Below are 21672 nucleotides of genomic sequence, written 5' to 3' on the forward strand. Positions count from 1 at the left end.
CACACTTGGAGCACTGTGCACAGTTCCGGTCCCTGCACCGTGGGCCCTTCCCCTGGTGTCCTAGATTGTCAGAGTGTTCCCAAGTTTACGATGTATCTTTACCTTATCGTAGTAATATCTCAAGGCCCGACTTAGTTTGTCATAGTTCATGTTGGTTTTGTTCTTGCGCAGCCCCCACAGTCGAGCGACTTTCTCGGCATCTAGTAATTTGAACTCGCCCACATTGGACGTCCAGGTGATGAGGTTCTCACTGTGTTTCTCCTCCAGAAGCTGTAGCAGGAACTGCCAGAGAGTAACCGAGGGGTCCATCACTGACAGGATCAAAACAACCCCCATTAGTCCAGGCTGTTTAACACCCCACCCAATCCCCATTCACACACAGACACACACACACACACACACACACACACACAGACACACACACACACACACACACACACACACACACACAGACTCACAGACATACACACACACAGACTCACACTCGCACTCACACAAACTCGCACGCGCACGCACACACTCGCACTCACGCACACACACTCGCACTCACGCACATACACTCGCACACACACACTCACACACACACACACACTCACACACACACACACACTCACACACACACACACACACACACAACACACTCACACACACACACTCACACACACACACACTCACACACACACACAACACACTCACACACACACACAGACACACACACACACTCTCACACACACACACACACACACACACACACACACACTCACACACACACACACACACACACACACACACACACACACTCGCACTCACACACTCACACTCACACACACTCGCACTCACACACACTTGCACTCACACACACTCACACTTGCACACATTTACATTCACTCACACTCGTACTCACACATACACACACAGCCACACTCACACATGCTCACTCACACGCACTCACACCTGCACACACTCACATTCACACATACACACGCACACACTCACACACACACAGACACTCAGTCACTCACACATTCACACACACATACTTGTGCACACACACAGTCTCCAGAGGTCCCCAGCATCACAGATGCCAGTCTCCAGTCAATTCGATTCACTCCACGTGATGTCAAGAAACGGCTGAAGGCACTGGATACTGCAAAGGCTATGGGCTCTGACAATATTCCGGCATTAGTACTGAAGACTTGTGCTTCAGAACTAGCTGTGCCCCTAGCCAAGCTGTTCCAGTGCATCTACAACACTGGCATCTACCCGGCTATGTGGAAAATTGCCCAGGTAAGTCCTGTACACAAAAAGCAGGACAAATCCAACCCAGCCAATTACCGCCCCATCAGTCTACTCTCCATCATCAGTAAAGTAATGGAAGGGGTCATCAACAGTGCTATCAAGCGGCACTTGTTTAGCAATAACCTGCTCACTGATGCCCAGTTTGGGTTCCGCCAGGGTCACTCAGCTCCTGACCTCATTACAGCCTTGGTTCAAACATGGACAAAAGAGCTGAAATCCCGAGATGAGGTGAGAGTGACTGCCCTTGACATCAAGGCAGCATTTGACCGAGTGTGACATCAAGGAGCTACAGCAAAACTGGAGTCAATGGGAATCGGGGGAAAACTCTCCGCTGGTTGGGGTCATACCCAGCACAAAGGGAGATGGTTGTGGTTGTTGGAGGTCAGTCATCTCAGCTCCAGGACATCACTGCAGGAGTCCCTCAGGGTAGTGTCCTCGGCCCAACCATCTTCAGCTGCTTCATCAATGACCTTCCTTCCATCATAAAGTCAGAAGTGGGGCTGTTCGCTGATGATTGCACAATGTTCAGCACCAATCGTGACACCTGCAAGTTCCCCTCCAAGTCACTCACCATCCTGACTTGGAAATATATCGGCCGTTCCTTCACTGTCACTGGGTCAAAATCCTGGAACTCCCCCCCTAACAGCACGGTGGGAGTACCTACACCACACGGACACAATCCTGGAACTCCCTCCCTAACAGCACGGTGGGAGTACCTACCCCACACGGGACTGCAGCGGCTCAAGAAGGCAGCTCACCCCCCACGTTCTCAAGGGCAACTAAAGGTGGGCAATAAAAACTGGCCTAGCCAGCGACGCCCACATCCTGTGAATGAATATCAGAAAAAACAGTCACACCCTTTCTCTCACATGCTCACACAGGCACACACACACTTACACACACGCTCACGCACACCGATCCACTCACACACACCCCTACAGACACACACTGTCTCTCACACACACACATGTACACAGACACACACTGTCTCTCATACACACTGTCTCACACAAACACACACACAGACCCAGACACACACACACATAGTCACACACACACACACATACACACACACTGACACACATACACTTTCATACAGGCACAGACAGACACACACACACCCACACACATACAGACACACACTGTCTCTCTCTCTCATACACACATACACAAACACAGTCTTACACAGACACACACAAACATACACACACACACACAGACCCAGACACACATAGACACACACTGTCTCACACAGACCCACACTGTGTCACACAGAGATACAGACACATACACGGACACACACATAGGTCCAGACACACAGGCCCAGACACACACACACTGTCTCATACAGGCACAGACACACACACACACACACAGACCCTCACACACATATAGACACACACTGTCTCTCTCTCTCTCTCACACACACAAACACATAGTCTCACACAGAGACACAAGCATGCACACACACACAGAACCAGACAAACACAGACACAGACAAACACTGTCTCACACAGACACAGACTGTGTCACACAGAGACACACACACATACACAGACACATACACGGACCCAGACACACACACACACACACACACACACACAGGCCCAGACACACACACAGATACACCCACACTGTCTCATACAGGCACAGGCAGACACACACACGCACACACAGATCCCCACACACATACAGACACACACTGTCTCTCTCTCTCACACACACACACACACAAACACACAGTCTCACACAGACACACACAGGCACACACACTCACACAGACACACACAGACACACACACACACACAGACACACACAGACACACACACTCACACAGACACACACAGACACACAGACACACACAGACACACACAGACACACACACACTCACACACACACACACACACACACACACAGACACACACACACTCACACACACACACACTCACACTCACACACACACACAGACACACACACACACAGACACACAGACACACACAGACACACACAGACACACACACACTCACACAGACACACACAGACACACACAGACACACACACTCACACAGACACACACACAGACACACACACTCACACACACACAGACACACACACACACACAGACACACACACACTCACACAGACACACACACTCACACACACACACAGACACACACACACACACAGACACACACAGACACACACACACAGACACACACACACTCACACAGACACACACAGACACACACTCACACAGACACACACAGACACACACACTCACACACACACACAGACACACACAGACACACACAGACACACACACAGACACACACAGACACACACACTCACACAGACACACACAGAGACACACACTCACACACACACACAGACACACACACACACACACACAGACACACACACACACACACAGACTCACACAGACACACACACACAGACACACACAGACACACACACTCACACAGACACACACACACTCACACAGACACACACAGACACACACACACAGACACACACACAGACACACACACTCACACAGACACACACAGACACACACACTCACACACACACACTCACACACACACACAGACACACACACACACACACAGAGACACACACACACACACACAGACTCACACAGACACACACACAGACACACACAGACACACACACTCACACAGACACACACAGACACACACACACACACACACACAGACACACACACACACACACAGAGACACACACAGACTCACACAGACACACACAGACACACACAGACACACACACACTCACACAGACACACACACTCACACACACACACAGACACACACACACACAGACACACACACACACACAGACTCACACAGACACACAGACACACACACACACACACAGACACACACACACACACACACACAGACACACACACTCACACAGACACACACAGACACACACACTCACAGACACACAGACACACACAGACACACACACACACACAGACACACACAGACACACAGACACACACAGACACACACACACTCACACAGACGCAGAGACACACAGTGACTTACCGGCCAGCTCAGAGCGCAGGCTACAGGCGGGTCAGTCCTGTCCCACCTGCCCTGTCAACCTGAGCACAAACCTCCATGGAACGGGAAATAAACCCGTCTCAGCCTCTCTGTGCCGGCTCGGGCCTCATTCGGAAAGCAAGGGGGAGAGGGGTTTTCAGGGGAGGGGGTTGGTGGAGGGGATGGAGGGGAAAGTGTGAAGGGGGGAGGGAGAGAGGGAGAGAGGGGGGGGCAGAGAGGGGGAGTTATTACTGGAGACTGGGTTTCAGCACCGAGGACAGCTCCAGGTGACACTTTAAACAGAGACAGCGACGATTGGATACACTTCAGCCCCCACCACATGTCTCTCAGGCATCAGAACCACCCCCTAAAGCCGAGTCTGCCCCCCACCCCACCCCACCCCACCCACCACTCCCCCAAAATAATACCCCCCCTCCCCACCCCCTTCTCTCCTCCCCCAGGCTGGGGAGAGATCACAGATCCAGCTCTCCGCCTGGTTCACCTTTAATTTATGGTGGGGGTGTCTGTGTCTGTAACAGAGGGTCCCTCACTCACTCAGTCCCTCACTCCCTCAGTCCCTCACTCCCTCAGTCCCTCAGTCCCTCTCTCCCTCAATCCCTCACTCACTCAGTCCCTCAGTCCCTCAGTCCCTCTCTCCCTCAATCCCTCACTCACTCAGTCCCTCAGTCCCTCACTCCCTCAGTCCCTCTCTCCCTCAATCCCTCACTCACTCAGTCCCTCACTCCCTCAGTCCCTCACTCACTCAGTCCCTCAGTCCCTCACTCCCTCAGTCCCTCTCTCCCTCAATCCCTCACTCACTCAGTCCCTCACTCCCTCAGTCCCTCACTCACTCAGTCCCTCACTCACTCAGTCCCTCAGTCCCTCACTCCCTCTCTCCCTCAATCCCTCACTCACTCAGTCCCTCAGTCCCTCACTCCCTCAGTCCCTCAGTCCCTCACTCACTCAATCCCTCACTCACTCAGTCCCTCACTCCCTCAGTCCCTCACTCCCTCAGTCCCTCAGTCCCTCACTCACTCAGTCCCTCACTCACTCAGTCCCTCAGTCCCTCACTCCCTCAGTCCCTCTCTCCCTCAATCCCTCACTCACTCAGTCCCTCACTCCCTCAGTCCCTCACTCCCTCAGTCCCTCACTCCCTCAGTCCCTCAGTCCCTCACTCCCTCAGTCCCTCAGTCCCTCTCTCCCTCACTCACTCAGTCCCTCACTCCCTCAGTCCCTCTCTCCCTCACTCACTCAGTCCCTCACTCCCTCTCTCCTTCACTCACTCCCTCAGTCCCTCACTCCCTCAGTCCCTCTCTCCCTCACTCCCTCAGTCCCTCTCACTCAGTCCCTCTCTCCCTCAGTCCCTCACTCCCTCTGTCCCTCACTCCCTCTCTCCCTCAGTCCCTCACTCAGTCCCTCACTCCCTCTCCCTCAGTCCCTCACTCCCTCAGTCCCTCTCTCCCTCAGTCCCTCACTCACTCAGTCCCTCACTCCCTCAGTCCCTCACTCCCTCAGTCCCTCTCTCCCTCAGTCCCTCTCTCCCTCTCTCCCTCAGTCCCTCTCTCCCTCAGTCCCTCACTCCCTCTCTCCCTCACTCCCTCTCTCCCTCAGTCCCTCAGTCCCTCACTCCCTCTCTCCCTCACTCCCTCTCTCCCTCACTCCCTCTCTCCCTCTCTCACTCTCTCTTACCAAACACACGGGCTGCGAGGGAGATGAGGGATTGTGAGGGTGAGTGGGGAGGGAGATATTGGAGAGGAGGAGGTGGACTCTGAGGGGGAGGGTGAGGGTCAGGGAGATGTTGGGGTGGAGGACGGGGTGGGATGCTGAGGGTGAGAGGGATATTGGGAGGAGGAGGAGGGTGAGGGGAGGAGGAGGAGGTTGAGGGAGATGCTGAGGGTGAGGGGAAGGATAACGTTGGAGAGGAGGAGTTTGAAGAGGAGTTTGAGGGTGAGGGTGAGGGAGATATTTGGAGGAGGAGGAGGTTAAGGGGATGGTGAGGGTGAGGGGAGGGGATATTGGGGAGGAGGAGGTTGAGGGTGATGCTGATGGTGAGGGGAGGAAGAGGTTGAGGGAGATGCAGAGGGTGAGGGTGAGGGGGATATTTGGAGGAGGAGGAGGTTGAGGGAGATGCTGAGGTTGAGGGGAGGAGGATATTGGGAGGAGGAGGAGGTTGAGGGAGATGCTGAGGGTGAGGGGGAAGGGGAGGGGATTTTGGGGAGGAAGAGGAGGTTGAGGGAAATGCTGAGGTTGAGGGGAGGAGGATATTGGGGTGGAGGAGGAGGTTGAGGGAGATGCTGAGGGTGAGGGGGAGGGGATTTTGGGGAGGAGGAGGAGGTTGAGGGAGATGCTGAGGGTGAGGGGGAAGGGGATATTGGGGAGGAGGAGGTGGGCTGTGAGGAGGAGGGTGAGTGGGGTGAGGGGAGGGTCAGTCTGGGTTACGTGTTCCTCTCTCTTATGGCGGGGCGGGGGGGGGAGCTGAACCCCTCCCCCCAGCCCCCCTAAGCAACCGGTGACTGGGAGGGAGAGATTGAGGGAAACCCCAAGGGTACTGAGGGCAAGTGGGACAGTCTGACCCTCACTGGGCATCGAGAGACGTCATGGTTGGTGGGGGCGGTGAGGTGAGGGGGGTGGAACTGAAGGAGATGGTTCGAGGCTCAGGGTGTGGGGGAGGGAGGCTGCCTGGAGTCTCTCGGGGGGAGGGGGGCTATCTGGAGTCTCTCGGGGGGAGGGGGGCTATCTGGAGTCTCTCGGGGGGAGGGGGGCTATCTGGAGTCTGTTGGGGAGGAGGGGAGGGTAATTATTTAGTCGGAGAGAAATTAAAGACTATATGAAGCTGACAAGAATTTCACACGACTCTTGGCAAAATTGAGGGATTCCTTTGGCAACACCGTTCCCTTGGCAACACGGTTCCCATGGCAACACCATTCCCATGGCAACCTCGCTCCCCTGGCAACACCATTCCCCTAGCAACACCATTGCTATGGCAACACAGTTCCCCTGGCAACACTGAGGGATGCCCCTGGCAACACCAATCCCATGGCAACACCATTCCCATAGCAACACCGAGAGATCCCCATGGCAACACCGAGGGACTACCATGGCAACACCGAGGGATTCCCATGGCAACACCATTCCCCTAGCAACACCATTCCACCACATGGAAGAACCATTCATCCAGGACCTGTCACCGTGACAACGCCCCACTCCCACAATCCACTGCTGATCAACACCCCTCACCCACCCACCCACAGACCCTTCATACCCCTCACCCACCCCCCCCCACTCCCTTCATACCCCTTACTCATCTCCAAAACCCTTTAAAACCCTCACCAATACCCCGGACCCTTTATACCCCTCAGCCACCCCCAAACCCTTTATACCACTCACCCACCCCCCAAACCCTTTATACCCCTCACCCACCCCCCAAACCCTTTATACCCCTCATCCACTCCCCAAACCCTTTATACCCCACAAACCCTTTATACCCCTCACCCACTCCCCAAACCCTTTATACCCCACAAACCCTTTATACCCCTCACCCACCCCCCAAACCCTTTATACCCCTCACCAAGCCCCCAAACCCTTTATACCTCTCACTAACCCCCAAACCCTTTATACCCCTCACCCACTCCCCAAACCCTTAATACCCCACAAACCCTTTATACCCCTCACCCACTCCCCAAACCCTTTATACCCCACACCCACCCCACAAACCCTTTATACCCCTCACCCACACCCCAAACCCTTTATACCTCTCACTAACCCCCAAACCCTTCATACCCCTCACCCACCCCGCAAACCATTTATACCCCTCACCCACCCCCAAACCCTTTATACCCCTCACCCACCCCGCAAACCATTTATACCCCTCACCCACCCCCAAACCCTTTATACCCCTCACCCACCCCGCAAACCCTTTATACCCCTCACCCACTCCCCAAACCCTTTATACCCCTCACCCACCCCTACACCCTTTATACCCCTCACTCACCCCCTAGACCCTTTATACCCCTCACCCACCCCCAGACACGTTATACCCCACACCCAGCCCTAGACCCTTCATACCCCACACTCACTCCCCCCCTCCCCCCACGCTGTGTCCATTATGCCCCTCACCCACTCGGAGTATCTAAGGCTAATCACCCCTCCCCCCACCCCAGCACCAGGCTGAGCCTCAAAAGCACGGCAACATCCCAGGTTCCACTCTCGCCACGCGATGAATCAGTTGATCTTCCAGTAGGGATCCATTTGGCCTCAGTGCCCCCGGGTTTCTATGTGTTGGGTGGGTAGCGGGAGGGAGGAGGTTGGGAGGTGTACGTGGAACCGGGAAGGGTGGGTGGTGGGATTGAGCGTAGAGGGTCGAATCAGTCAGGCTTCCTGCTCCTGGAGTCAGGGGTGCGATGCCCCACGTAGTTGAAGATCCAGCCGGCAAAGCACCTCGAGAGGGAAAATCGGGACGAAGGGTGCTTGTTGCGGGGTTCATTAACTTGACTTGATAGCTCAGCAGTCTAGCACCTGAACGAACTCTCATCCCACCCCCCCCACCCACCTCCCCACAACTTCACTAGGGTGGGGGGTGGGGGGGAGGACCTTCCTCGCTAATGCAGAGGGCTCAGCAGGAGCGTGGGCAGAGAGAGAGGTGGATGAGGTGGATGAGGGCCTTTTAGAAATGAAAGGGCAGCCCTGGTGTTTCAGCTGAGTGACGACAGTCCCTCCTCATTAATGTCAAACCACGAGGGTGTTTAACATCCACACGCAGGTAACCACAGCAACACACCGGCAAAGTCCTCCAGCTTCTGGCTGGCTAATCAAACCATTTTCACAGATGAAAAGCTCCTTTGGGTCAGCGTCATCCTCCTGCGGAGTTCAATTCAAAACGACAGGATCACGAACTGACTCCTCCTCATTCATCAGACTGATGTCACCGTCCCCATCAAACACTCCCAGGACAGGTACAGCACGGGGTTAGATACAGAGTAAATCTCCCTCTACACCGTCCCCATCAAACACTCCCAGTACAGATACAGCACGGGGTTAGATACAGAGTAAAGCTCTCTCTACACCGTCCCCATCAAACACTCCCAGGACAGGTACAGCATGGGGTTAGATACAGAGTAAAGCTCTCTCTACACCGTCCCCATCAAACACTCCCAGGACAGGTACAGCATGGGGTTAGATACAGAGTAAAGCTCCCCCTACACTGTCCCAATCAAACACTCCCAGGACAGGTACAGCACGGGGTTAGATACAGAGTAAATCTCCCTCTACACCGTCCCCATCAAACACTCCCAGGACAGGTACAGCACGGGGTTAGATACAGAGTAAAGCTCCCTCTACACTGTCCCCATCAAACACTCCCAGGACAGGTACAGCACGGGGTTAGATACAGAGTAAAGCTTCCTCTACACCGTCACCATCAAACACTCCCAGGACAGGTACAGCACGGGGTTAGATACAGAGTAAAGCTCCCTCTACACTGTCCCCATCAAACACTCCCAGTACAGATACAGCACGGGGTTAGATACAGAGTAAAGCTCTCTCTACACCGTCCCCATCAAACACTCCCAGGACAGGTACAGCATGGGGTTAGATACAGAGTAAAGCTCCCCCTACACTGTCCCAATCAAACACTCCCAGGACAGGTACAGCACGGGGTTAGATACAGAGTAAATCTCCCTCTACACCGTCCCCGTCAAACACTCCCAGGACAGGTACAGCACGGGGTTAGATACAGAGTAAAGCTCCCTCTACACTGTCCCCTTCAAACACTCCCAGGACAGGTACAGCACGGGGTTAGATACAGAGTAAAGCTCCCTTAGTGCAACTTCATCTCCTCCTATCCCCATATCGTTCCCACGGTGCAGGGACACCAGGGGAAGAGCTGAGTGAACTGAAAAGTTGTGTAGAACAGGGAGACTGAAGGGGGAGCAGTTTGATGGTGACTGTCTCCCAGGATAATGAGTCAGAGATCCTATAAATGAGACTTTATTCCAACCCAGTGATGATGATATAGAAATACAGAAACTGGCCATTCCGCCCCTCTGCTCCATGCTGGTGTTTCTAGTCTTCTCCCACATTTCTCTTCATCTCCCCCTACCTCTATATCCTCCTATCCCTTTCCCCCTCATGCGTTTATCCAGCTTCCCCCTCAAACACATCGAGACGATTCACCTCGAATGTGGCAGCGAGTTCCACATTCTCCCCACTCTCTGGGTAAAGACCTTTCTCCTGAATTCCACCCCCCCACCCCCCGATTGGATTTATTAGGGACTGTCTTATATTGATGCCCCCCCCCTCCCCCCCCAAACAAGTGGAAACATCTTCTCTACGTCGACCCTATCGAAACCCCCTCCGTCATTGTAAAGAGCTCGATCAGGTCAACCCCTCGGACTTCTCTTTTCTAGAGTCAAAAGCCCCGGCCTGTTCAGCCTTTCCCAATGGTTATAACCTCTCCCTTCTGTTGTCGGTCAGTTCCATGCGAGGCAGTGAGAGAGATACAGTCTGTTCCTCTCACTCCTACCCTGTAGCTGAGAAGCTGCTGCACAAACAGCGGCACTCAGTCAGCCCGTCGAAAGGTGAGAACGACTGCCGAAGGGAACTGGTGCAGGCTGCTCCTCCCTGTCGATCAGCCAGCTAGACTCTGCTGCCATTTCAGACCAGTTAACTGCGCCTCTGCCCACTCTCCCCTATCTACCTGGGAAACCCATCATTTTAAGTCTTCGACATTCACCACCATCTCGCTGACCGATCGGCACAGAACAGCTCCATCCCAAACAGAGCCACGCCTTGACACCGCAATCAGATCTGTATTTCGGGCCCTCCGCACTCAGCCTGGTCGCACACCGCCCCAGGTAGCGGATAACCGGTTAACCCGCCAGAGGACAGGAAATATCGACCCCGGGCAGGATTTCAAACCCCTCCCCCCACCCCCCCTCCACCCTGCTCTTCCAATCATGGCTCAGGGATCTTTTACATCCACCAGAGGGGACAGACAGGGGCTTCGGTTTAACGTATCATCCCGAATGATGGCGTCTCCCACAGCGTGGCACTCCCTCAGCACTGACCCTCCGACAGTGCGGCACTCCCTCAGCACTGACCCTCCGACAGTGCGGCGCTCCCTCAGTACTGACCCTCCGACAGTGCGGCGCTCCCTCAGCACTGACCCTCCCACAGTGCGGCGCTCCCTCAGTACTGACCCTCCGACAGTGCGGCACTCCCTCAGCACTGACCCTCCCACAGTGCGGTGCTCCCTCAGCACTGACCCTCCCACAGTGCGGCTCTCCCTCAGCACTGACCCTCCGACAGTGCGGCGCTCCCTCAGCACTGACCCTCCGACAGTGCGGTGCTCCCTCAGCACTGACCCTCTGACAGTGCGGCGCTCACTCAGCACTGACCCTCCGACAGCGCAGCGCTCCCTCAGCACTGACCCTCCGACAGTGCGGCTCTCCCTCAGCACTGACCCTCCGACAGTGCGGCTCTCCCTCAGCACTGACCCTCTGACAGTGCGGCGCTCCCTCAGCACTGACCCTCCGACAGTGCGGCTCTCCCTCAGCACTGACCCTCCCACAGTGCGGCGCTCACTCAGCACTGACCCTCCCACAGTGAGGCCATAAGATGTAGAAGCAGAAGCAGGCCAATCCCTGTGAGAGTCAGTGTGTGTGAGAGACCCGTACCCCAGTGAGAGTCAGTGTGTGTGGGACCCGTACCCCAGTGAGAGTCAGTGTGTGTGGGACCCGTACCCCAGTGAGAGTCAGTGTGTGTGTGGAACCCGTACCCCAGTGAGAGTCAGTGTGTGTGGGACCCGCACCCCAGTGAGAGTCAGTGTGTGTGGGACCCGTACCCCAGTGAGAGTCAGTGTGTGTGTGTGTGACCCGTACCCCAGTGAGAGTCAGTGTGTGTGCGACCCGTACCCCAGTGAGAGTCAGTGTGTGTGTGGAACCCGTACCCCAGTGAGAGTCAGTGTGTGGGGGACCCGCACCCCAGTGAGAGTCAGTGTGTGGGGGACCCTTACCCCAGTGAGAGTCAGTGTGTTTGGGACCCGTACCCCAGTGAGAGTCAGTGCGTGTGGGACCCTTACCCCAGTGAGAGTCAGTGTGTCTGGGACCCGTACCCCAGTGAGAGTCAGTTTCCTGAAGGAAACAGTATTTTGCGCTAAGCGATTTACACTTGGGGAAATGAGTTTTATAAATATTTAGACAGCTGAGGTATTCCAGAAGTTACAAAGTTCCCTCAGCATCTCCTACGCTGCCATTCTATTATTTTACAGAGTCATATACACATTGACAGCTGTGCCTTCTGGCCTCTCCTCCTCTTCCCCTTGCTTGAGGCCAGGATCCTTCAGAAAATCTCCCTCCTGTTCTCCGCTGGTAAATCGGTGAATCCCTGGAGTTCACAGAGAGCCTGCAATTGGAAGGAACTACAGTGAGTGCTGGAATAACCCATTCCCTTCAGTGTCCAACAACACCCCACTCAGAATAGGCCACAGTCCCCCAGTCTGTCCGAGGGCCCGACTCCTGAACACCCCAACTCTCCCAGGGCCCCCAACTCACCGACGACCCCCACATCCAAACACCCCAACTCACCCAGGGACCCCGAACTCACCGACCACCTCCACCCCCACCCGCACCCCACCGCCCGTACACCCCAACTCTCCCAGGGACCCCAACTCACCGACCACCCCCACATCCAAACACCCCAACTCACCCAGGGACCCCCAACTCACCGACCACCTCCACCCCCACCCACCCCCCACCACTCCACCCCTGCTCCTGCTCCCTCCAGCCCCTGCTCCCTCACGCCCCTGCTCCCTCCAGCCCCTGCTCCCTCACACCCCTGCTCCCTCGCACCCCTGCTCCCTCCAGCCCCCGGTCCCTCCAGTCCCCGGTCCCTCGCAACCCTGCTCCTTCGCGCCCCTGCTCCCTCGCAACCCTGGTCCCTCCTGCCCCAGCTCCCTCCTGCCCCTGCTCCCTCACGCCCCTGCTCCCTCCAGCCCCCGGTACCTCCAGCCCCCGGTACCTCCTGCCCCTGCTCCCTCACGCCCCTGCTCCCTCCAGCCCCTGCTCCCTCCAGCCCCCGGTACCTCCAGCCCCCGGTACCTCCTGCTCCCGCTCCCTTCTGCCCCCGCTCCCTCCTGCCCCTGCTCCCTCGCACCCCTGACTCCCTCCTGCCCCCGGTCCCTCCAGCCCCTGCTCCCTCGCGCCCCTGCTCCCTTGCCCCTCCAGCCCCTGGTCCCTCGCACCCACCACTTCCCTCCTGACTCACTCAGCGGCTGCTCACCTCCAGCACCATTCGAATGTTGCCCTTAATCTTGGCTGAGTCTTTCGACAGCTTCTCTGCCAACCTAGGAAGAGAGGGTGAAGCCGTGAGTTAGACAGGGGCTGCCAGTCTCATTCTGGGGGTGTGGTCTCTCACTATCTCCCTTCTCTGACACATCCCACCCCAGCCTCTAGAGACTCAGCAAGGAAGTGAACCACCTCCTGTGATACTGAGTGACTCAGGCAGTGAAGATTACATTGCCAATCTTCGCTGGTTGGAGTCATACCCAGCACAAAGGAAGATGGTTGTTGTTGTTGGAGGTCAATCACCTCAGCTCCAGGACATCACTGCAGGAGTCCCTCAGGGTAGTGTCCTCGGCCCAACCATCTTCAGCTGCTTCATCAATGACCTTCCTTCCATCATAAGGTCAGAAGTGGGGATGTTCACTGATGATTCCACAATGTTCCGCACCATTCGCGACTCCTCAGATACTGAAGCAGTCCATGTCCAAATGCAGCAAGACCTGGACAATATCCAGGCTTGGGCTGACAAGCGGCAAGTAACATTCACCCCACACAAGTGTCAGGCAATGACCATCTCCAACAAGAGAGAATCTAACCATCTCCCCTTGACATTCAATGGCATTACCATCACTGAATCCCCCACTATCAACATCCTGGGGGTTACCATTGACCAGAAACAGAACTGGACCCAGCCATATAAACACTGTGGTTACAAGAGCAGGTCAGAGGCTGGGAATCCTGCGGAGAGTAACTCACCTCCTGACTCCCCAAAGCCTGTCCACCATCTACAAGGCACAAGTCAGGAGTGTGTTGGAATACTCTCCACTTGCCTGGACGAGTGCAGCTCCCACAACACTCAAGAAGCTCGACACCATCCAGGACAAAGCAGCCCCGCTTGATGGGCTCCCCCATCCACAAACATTCACTCCCTCCACCACCAACGCACCGTGTGCAGGGTGGGAGGGGGGTGGAGTACCACACTCTCCTTGACACCAGGCTGCCCAGCGTCTCGGCCCCAGCATCCCGTTTGACGCTCTCGGTGTTGACGAGGGGCTCTGGTGAAGTAATGGTGGGTTAAACTTACTCAGTCAGCTGAAGGGACTTCCTCTCGATAAAGCTCAGTGCTTCAGGGAACGTCAGCTCCACAAAGAATCCGTACCCCACGGACACGAAAATCATCGACGCGTCAGGCCTGAAATACATTCCGTTAGACATTCCTCAGGGTAGGACACTCCAGGTCACATTACACACCAGTTCACAGCTGGGGCACTGTCTGAAGGGATCAAATCACGGTGTAAATGCCTCAGGAACAGGAGGAGGCCATTCAGCCCCTCTCGAGGCTGTTACATTAATGCCAGAGCTTAGCCCCCCACCCCAAGGCAGCTGAAGGCCCGGCCGCCAATGGTGGAGCGATGGGAATCGGGGGATGGTCAAAAGGCCGGAATTGGAGGAGCGCAGAGATCTCGGAGGGTTACAGAGATAGGGAGGGGTGTAGGGGCAGGAGGAGGTTACAGAGATAGGGAGGGGTGTAGGGGCTGGAGGAGGTTACAGAGATAGGGAGGGGTGTAGGGGCTGGAGGAGGTTACAGAGATAGGGAGGGTTGTAGGGACTGGAGGTGGTTACAGAGATAGGGAGGGGTGTAGGGGCTGGAGGAGGTTACAGAGATAGGGAGGGTTGTAGGGACTGGAGGTGGTTACAGAGATAGGGAGGGTTGTAGGGACTGGAGTTGGTTACAGAGATAGGGAGGGATGTGGTGGCTGGAGGAGGTTACAGAGATAGGGAGGGTTGTAGGGGCAGGAGGAGGTTACAGAGATAGGGAGGGGTGTAGGGGCTGGAGGAGGTTACAGAGATAGGCGTGTAGGGGTTGGAGTAGGTTACAGAGATAGGGAGGGGTGTCGGGGCTGGAGGAGGTTACAGAGATAGGGAGGGGTGTAGGGGCTGGAGGAGGTTACAGAGATACGGAGGGGTGTAGGGGCTGGAGGAGGTTAGAGATAGGGAGGGGTGTAGGGGCTGGAGGAGGTTACAGAGATACGGAGGGGTGTAGGGGCTGGAGGAGGTTACAGAGATAGGGAGGGGTGTAGGGGCTGGAGGAGGTTACAGAGATACGGAGGGGTGTAGGGGCTGGAGGAGGTTACAGAGATAGGGAGGGGTGTAGGGGCTGCAGGAGGTTACAGAGATAGGGAGGATGTAGGGGCTGGAGCAGGTTACAGAGATAGGGAGGGGTGTAGTGGCTGGAGGAGGTTACAGAGATAGGGAGGGGTGTAGGGGCTGGAGGAGGTTACAGAGATACGGAGGGGTGTAGGGGCTGGAGAAGGTTAGAGATAGGGAGGGGTGTAGGGGCTGGAGGAGGTTACAGAGATACGGAGGGGTGTAGGGGCTGGAGGAGGTTACAGAGATAGGGAGGGGTGTAGGGGCTGCAGGAGGTTACAGAGATAGGGAGGATGTAGGGGCTGGAGCAGGTTACAGAGATAGGGAGGGGTGTAGTGGCTGGAGGTGGTTACAGAGATAGGGAGGGGTGTAGGGGCTGGAGGAGGTTACAGTGATAGGGAGGGTTGTAGGGACTGGAGTTGGTTACAGAGATAGGGAGGGTTGTAGGGACTGGAGAAGGTTACAGAGATAGGGAGGGGTGTAGTGGCTGGAAGAGGTTACAGAGATAGGGAGGGGTGTCGGGGCTGGAGGAGGTTACAGAGATAGGGAGAGTTGTAGGGGCAGGAGGAGGTTACAGAGATAGGGAGGGGTGTAGGGGCTGGAGGAGGTTACAGAGATAGGCGTGTAGGGGTTGGAGGAGGTTACAGAGATAGGGAGGGGTGTAGGGGCTGGAGGAGGTTACAGAGATAGGGAGGGGTGTAGGGGCTGAAGGAGGTTACAGAGATAGGGAGGGGTGTAGGGGCTGGAGGAGGTTACAGAGATACGGAGGGGTGTAGGGGCTGGAGGAGGTTACAGAGATAGGGAGGGGTGTAGTGGCTGGAGGAGGTTACAGAGATAGGGAGGGTTGTAGGGGCTGGAGGAGGTTACAGAGATAGTGAGGGGTGTAGGGGCTGGAGAAGGTTACAGAGATAGGGAGGGGGTGATGAGGGATTTGAATACGAGGGTGAGGATTTCAAAACGGAGGTGTTGCCGGACCGGGAGCCAGTGTGGGTCAGCGAGCACCGGGGGTGACGGGTGAAGGCAACTCGGTGTGAGTTGGGACACACTTTCCTATTGGATTTCTGTACACTGATGGCGCATCCTCAAGAGTATGAGGAGGGACTGGGACCTTTAGTCCTCCAGGAGGGAGGGGGACTGACCAAGAATCAGCAAGTGTCTGGTTATCGAGCTGTTTTCCCAATGATGGGAGGACAGCCAGCTCTTGTGCATACTCACACTCTGGCCTGCACGTAGAAATTACAGCCCAGGTCCACCTCTGTCTTGAGCTCCTTGCTCTCCGATTCCTGTGGAAACACAAGACGTGTCATGAGAACCTTACACCACCTCTGGACATCCCAAAATCCCTCACGGCCAACAAAGAGATTTTTTTTTTTTACTGAGTTGCGCCCCCTGTTGTAACGCAGGGAACTCAGCGGCCAATTTGTGCACAGCAAGCTCCCACTAACCGCAACGTGATGTCAAGCGAAAAATCTAAGAAATAGAGGCACGAGTAGGCTATGTGGCCACCGACTATTTCAATCTGTTTCTGCTGATGGTGTTTAAGAGATAAATATTGGCCCCAGGACACCGGGGAGTACTACCCCGCTGCGGTTCCTCAGCACTGACCCTCCGACAGTGCGGCGCTCCCTCAGCACTGACCCTCCGACAGTGCGGCGCTCCCTCAGCACTGACCCTCCGACAGTGCGGCGCTCCCTCAGCACTGACCCTCCGACAGTGCGGCACTCCCTCAGCACTGACCCTCCGACAGTGCGGCGCTCCCTCAGCACTGGCCCTCCGACAGTGCGGCGCTCCCTCAGCACTGACCCTCCGACAGTGCGGCGCTCCCTCAGCACTGACCCTCCGACAGTGCGGCGCTCCCTCAGCACTGACTGACAGTGCGGCACTCCCTCAGCACTGACCCTCCGACAGTGCGGCGCTCCCTCAGTACTGACCCTCCGACAGCGCGGTGCTCCCTCAGCACTGACCCTCCGACAGCGCGGTGCTCCCTCAGCACTGACCCTCCGACAGCGCGGTGCTCCCTCAGTACTGACCCTCCGACAGCGCGGTGCTCCCTCAGCACTGACCCTCCGACAGCGTGGCGCTCCCTCAGCGCTGACCCTCCGACAGTGCGGCACTCCGTCTGCACTTACCCTCCGACAGTGTAACAATTACTTCAGGAACTAGAGGAGGCCATTCAGCCCCTCTTAAGCCTGTTACACAGGAGCAAGAGGCCTTTTAGCCTCTCTCTCTCTCGGGCCTGTTTGACCATTCAACTAGATCATGGCTGGTCTGTCTCTTAACTCCGTTTACCCACATTGGTTTCACAACCCTTTAGTCAACAAATAGGAGGGGAGAAACGTTTTCTCCTCTGATCAATGTCTACTTCTCCCTCTGCCGAATTCCTGAATCGATGTCCGTGGAATTGTGTGACGCCTCCTGAGGTTAAATATCCGAACACCACGGCTTGGGTTCTGTACGTGTGAGTCGGGTACGGGGACGTGAATCCCGAGGGAGGCCAATACATGAGGAGGACATGTCCCTGGGAGTCAGTACCCGCTGGGAGACCTGACACGGTGTAACGTGTTGGTCCTGAATACAGGGGAGGCCATTTCGCACCCGGGTGAATAGTTCCAGGGATGTGTGTACACACACCTGTAGCCGCTCGATGACATTCTTCAGCTCGAGATACTGAGCAATCTTCTCGTAGACCTCATCGCGCTGTTCCAGAACTTTCCTGTAGGGACAGCGAGATGAGAGGGAGGGGAGTGAAGAGTTACTCGGGGTTATCCTTCGTTCAGCATGGGACTGGGCTGGCTGACCAGCGCTGCTCCGTTCTGCTTATCTGAGTCTCGCAGCTGGGACGCTGACCCGGAGCTCTCCAGCCGGGGGCTGAGATAGCAGGGTCAGGCCAGGGCCCCTTCGGGTGGTTGGGGGGGTGGGGGGGGTGCTGGGGGTTGTGGCCGTGCTCGGGATCAGGCTGTGTGGGGGGCGCAGGGGAGGGAACGGTCAGTGACAGCCAACAAACAGGCCTGGCCAGAGGAGTCACGGGCTATGTGACCGGTACTCCAGACGGCCATGTGACTGGTACTCCAGACGGCCATGTGACCCAGTCCCAGACACCCATGTGTCTGGTACTCCAGAAGGTCCTGTGATTGGTACTCCAGACGGCCATGTGACCCAGTCCCAGACGGCCATGTGACTGGTAGTCCAGAAGGTCATGTGACTGGTACTCCAGACGGCCATGTGACTGGTACTCCAGACGGCCATGTGACTGGTACTCCAGACGGCCATGTGACCCAGTCCCAGACGGCCACGTGACCCAGTCCCAGACGGCCATGTGACTGGTAGTCCAGAAGGTCATGTGACTGGTAGTCCAGACGGCCATGTGACCTGGTCCCAGACGGCCATGTGACTAGAGCTCCAGGTATACATGTGACCTCGGTTCTATCCAGTCACCTGGTCAGTGTCCAGACCTCCTGCCCCAGACATCCTCCTCACTCACTCCTCCCCCTACCCCCTCCCTCCACCTACCCCCTCCCTCCCTCCACCCCACTCCACCTATCCCCTACCCCCTCCCTCCCTCCACCCCCCCTCCACCTATCCCCCTCCCTCCACCTACCCCCTCCCTCCCTCCACCTACCCCCTCCCTCCCTCCACCCCCCTCCACCTATCCCCCTCCCTCCACCTACCCCCTCCCTCCCGCCACCCCCCTCCACCTATCCCCCTCCCTCCACCTACCCCTCCCTCCCGCCACCCCCCTCCACCTATCCCCCTCCCTCCACCCCCCCTCCACCTACCCCCTCCCTCCCTCCACCCCCCTCCACCTACCCCCTCCCTCCACCTACCCCCTCCCTCCCTCCACCCCCCTCCACCTACCCCCTCCCTCCACCTATCCCCCTCCCTCCACCTACCCCCTCCCTCCACCTATCCCCTCCCTCCACCTACCCCCTCCCTCCACCTACCCCCTCTCTCCCTCCACCCCCTCCACCTACCCCCTCTCTCCCTCCACCCCCTCCACCTACCCCCTCCCTCCACCTACCCACTCCTCCCCCACTCACTGCAGGTCTCTCTTTAAAACCTCATTGACAAAGGCCTCATATTCTAGAACCTTCCTCCCCACTCCCGCAGCCATCACTGCGCATGGGCGAGAGACAGAGCGGGAACTGATTGGGCAAAGCAAGGCAGCCCCTCGCATCTGATTGGGGGATGCCGGGCACAGCTGATTGGCCAAGCTCAAAGGGGACCTGGGGCCGATTGGCCGGCCCGGAACGCTGATTAGGCAAGGTCGGGCGCCTATTCTGATTGGGCCGGATGCGGCAGACGCCCGGCTCTGATTGGCTGAATCTGAGATGGCCGTCGGCCGGGCAATAGGTCAACCGGCGCTGGCATCTGCGTCCCAGAGGGTGATACAGGGCGGGGGTGGTGGGGGGGGGGGGGGGGGAAGGCACGTGATCGTTTTTTTTTGGATTAACGGATTCGATTGGATGAAGGAAAAAAAAGAGACTTAAAAAAAATGAGACGCGGACGCCGATTGGCTAAAGCCGGCACGGTAACAGCAGCTGATTGGTCCGTGATAAAAAACCCCAAGGAGGAAGGCGGAAAATATTAGAAAATCCAATTTTGAAAATGTAAATTCCTCATCAAATAAAAAATAAAATAATTAATAAATAAATTCAATAAATATTTCCCCGATGCTATAAAGCAAAGTCGACAAAAAAAATCATCCACTTCCGGGGTCGCGCGGGTGACAGGATTTGGATTTTTTTTAAAAAAAAGTTAACGGATTTTAACGGTCGCCGAGTTTGAGCCACTCGAGGCCCAGGCCCCGCGGCCTAGTCCCCTCACTCCAGGCCCAGGCCCCGCGGCCTAGTCCCCTCACTCCAGGCCCAGGCCCCGCGGCCTAGTCCCCTCACTCCAGGCCCAGGCCCCGCGGCCTAGTCCCCTCACTCCAGGCCCAGGCCCCGCGGCCTAGTCCCCTCACTCCAGGCCCAGGCCCCGCGGCCTAGTCCCCTCACTCCAGGCCCAGGCCCCGCGGCCTAGTCCCCTCACTCCAGGCCCAGGCCCCGCGGCCTAGTCCCCTCACTCCAGGCCCAGGCCCCGCGGCCTAGTCCCCTCACTCCAGGCCCAGGCCCCGCGGCCTAGTCCCCTCACTCCAGGCCCAGGCCCCGCGGCCTAGTCCCCTCACTCCAGGCCCAGGCCCCGCGGCCTAGTCCCCTCACTCGAGGCCCAGGCCCCGCGGCCTAGTCCCCTCACTCCAGGCCCAGGCCCCGCGGCCTAGTCCTGCCACTCCAGGCCCCGCGGCCTAGTCCCCTCACTCGAGGCCCAGGCCCCGCGGCCTAGTCCCCTCACTCGAGGCCCAGGCCCCGCGGCCTAGTCCCCTCACTCCAGGCCCAGGCCCCGCGGCCTAGTCCCCTCACTCCAGGCCCAGGCCCCGCGGCCTAGTCCCCTCACTCCAGGCCCAGGCCCCGCGGCCTAGTCCCGCCACTCCAGGCCCCGCGGCCTAGTCCCCTCACTCGAGGCCCAGGCCCCGCGGCCTAGTCCCCTCACTCGAGGCCCAGGCCCCGCGGCCTAGTCCCGTCACTCGAGGCCCAGGCCCCGCGGCCTAGTCCCGTCACTCCAGGCCCAGGCCCCGCGGCCTAGTCCCGCCACTCCAGGCCCAGGCCCCGCGGCCTAGTCCCGCCACTCCAGGCCCAGGCCCCGCGGCCTAGTCCCCTCACTCCAGGCCCAGGCCCCGCGGCCTAGTCCCCTCACTCCAGGCCCAGGCCCCGCGGCCTAGTCCCCTCACTCCAGGCCCAGGCCCCGCGGCCTAGTCCCCTCACTCGAGGCCCAGGCCCCGCGGCCTAGTCCCCTCACTCCAGGCCCAGGCCCCGCGGCCTAGTCCC

General features: G+C 57.2%; 2 protein-coding genes across 2 annotated transcripts in view; both read right to left on the bottom strand.

Moving 5' to 3' along the window:
* The window catches only part of elk1 (ETS transcription factor ELK1), a 68359-nt gene extending 68044 nt beyond the window's left edge, over positions 1-315 (bottom strand). Inside the window, exon 1 of the mRNA XM_041181474.1 lies at positions 103-315. Coding sequence (XP_041037408.1) covers positions 103-309 — 207 coding nt within the window. The 5' untranslated portion in view covers positions 310-315. The remainder of the gene's footprint in view (positions 1-102) is intronic.
* Positions 316-12544: 12229 nt separating this feature from the next.
* On the bottom strand, positions 12545-19966 carry uxt (ubiquitously-expressed, prefoldin-like chaperone). The gene is made up of 6 exons (XM_041181477.1): positions 19849-19966; positions 18443-18524; positions 17027-17094; positions 14748-14855; positions 13662-13725; positions 12545-12785 (listed from the first exon to the last, which is right to left on the bottom strand). The coding sequence occupies exons 1-6, from the start codon at positions 19920-19922 to the stop codon at positions 12723-12725; spliced, it is 459 nt and encodes a 152-aa protein (XP_041037411.1). The 5' UTR covers positions 19923-19966; the 3' UTR covers positions 12545-12722.
* Positions 19967-21672: the final 1706 nt, after the last annotated feature.

Source organism: Carcharodon carcharias, assembly GCF_017639515.1.
Source record: "Carcharodon carcharias isolate sCarCar2 chromosome 35 unlocalized genomic scaffold, sCarCar2.pri SUPER_35_unloc_6, whole genome shotgun sequence".
Taxonomy (NCBI): Eukaryota; Metazoa; Chordata; class Chondrichthyes; order Lamniformes; family Lamnidae; genus Carcharodon; species Carcharodon carcharias.

Bases quoted from the DNA above. Each gene is read 5' to 3' on its own strand.
- uxt (XM_041181477.1), bottom strand. From the start codon at position 19,922: ATGGCTGCGGGAGTGGGGAGGAAGGTTCTAGAATATGAGGCCTTTGTC. The intron at 13,726-14,747 runs GTAAGTTTAACC...CTCTCTTCCTAG, and splicing joins AAGTCCCTTCAGCTGACTGA to GTTGGCAGAGAAGCTGTCGA. The intron at 12,786-13,661 runs GTGAGCAGCCGC...TTCCAATTGCAG, and splicing joins ACATTCGAATGGTGCTGGAG to GCTCTCTGTGAACTCCAGGG.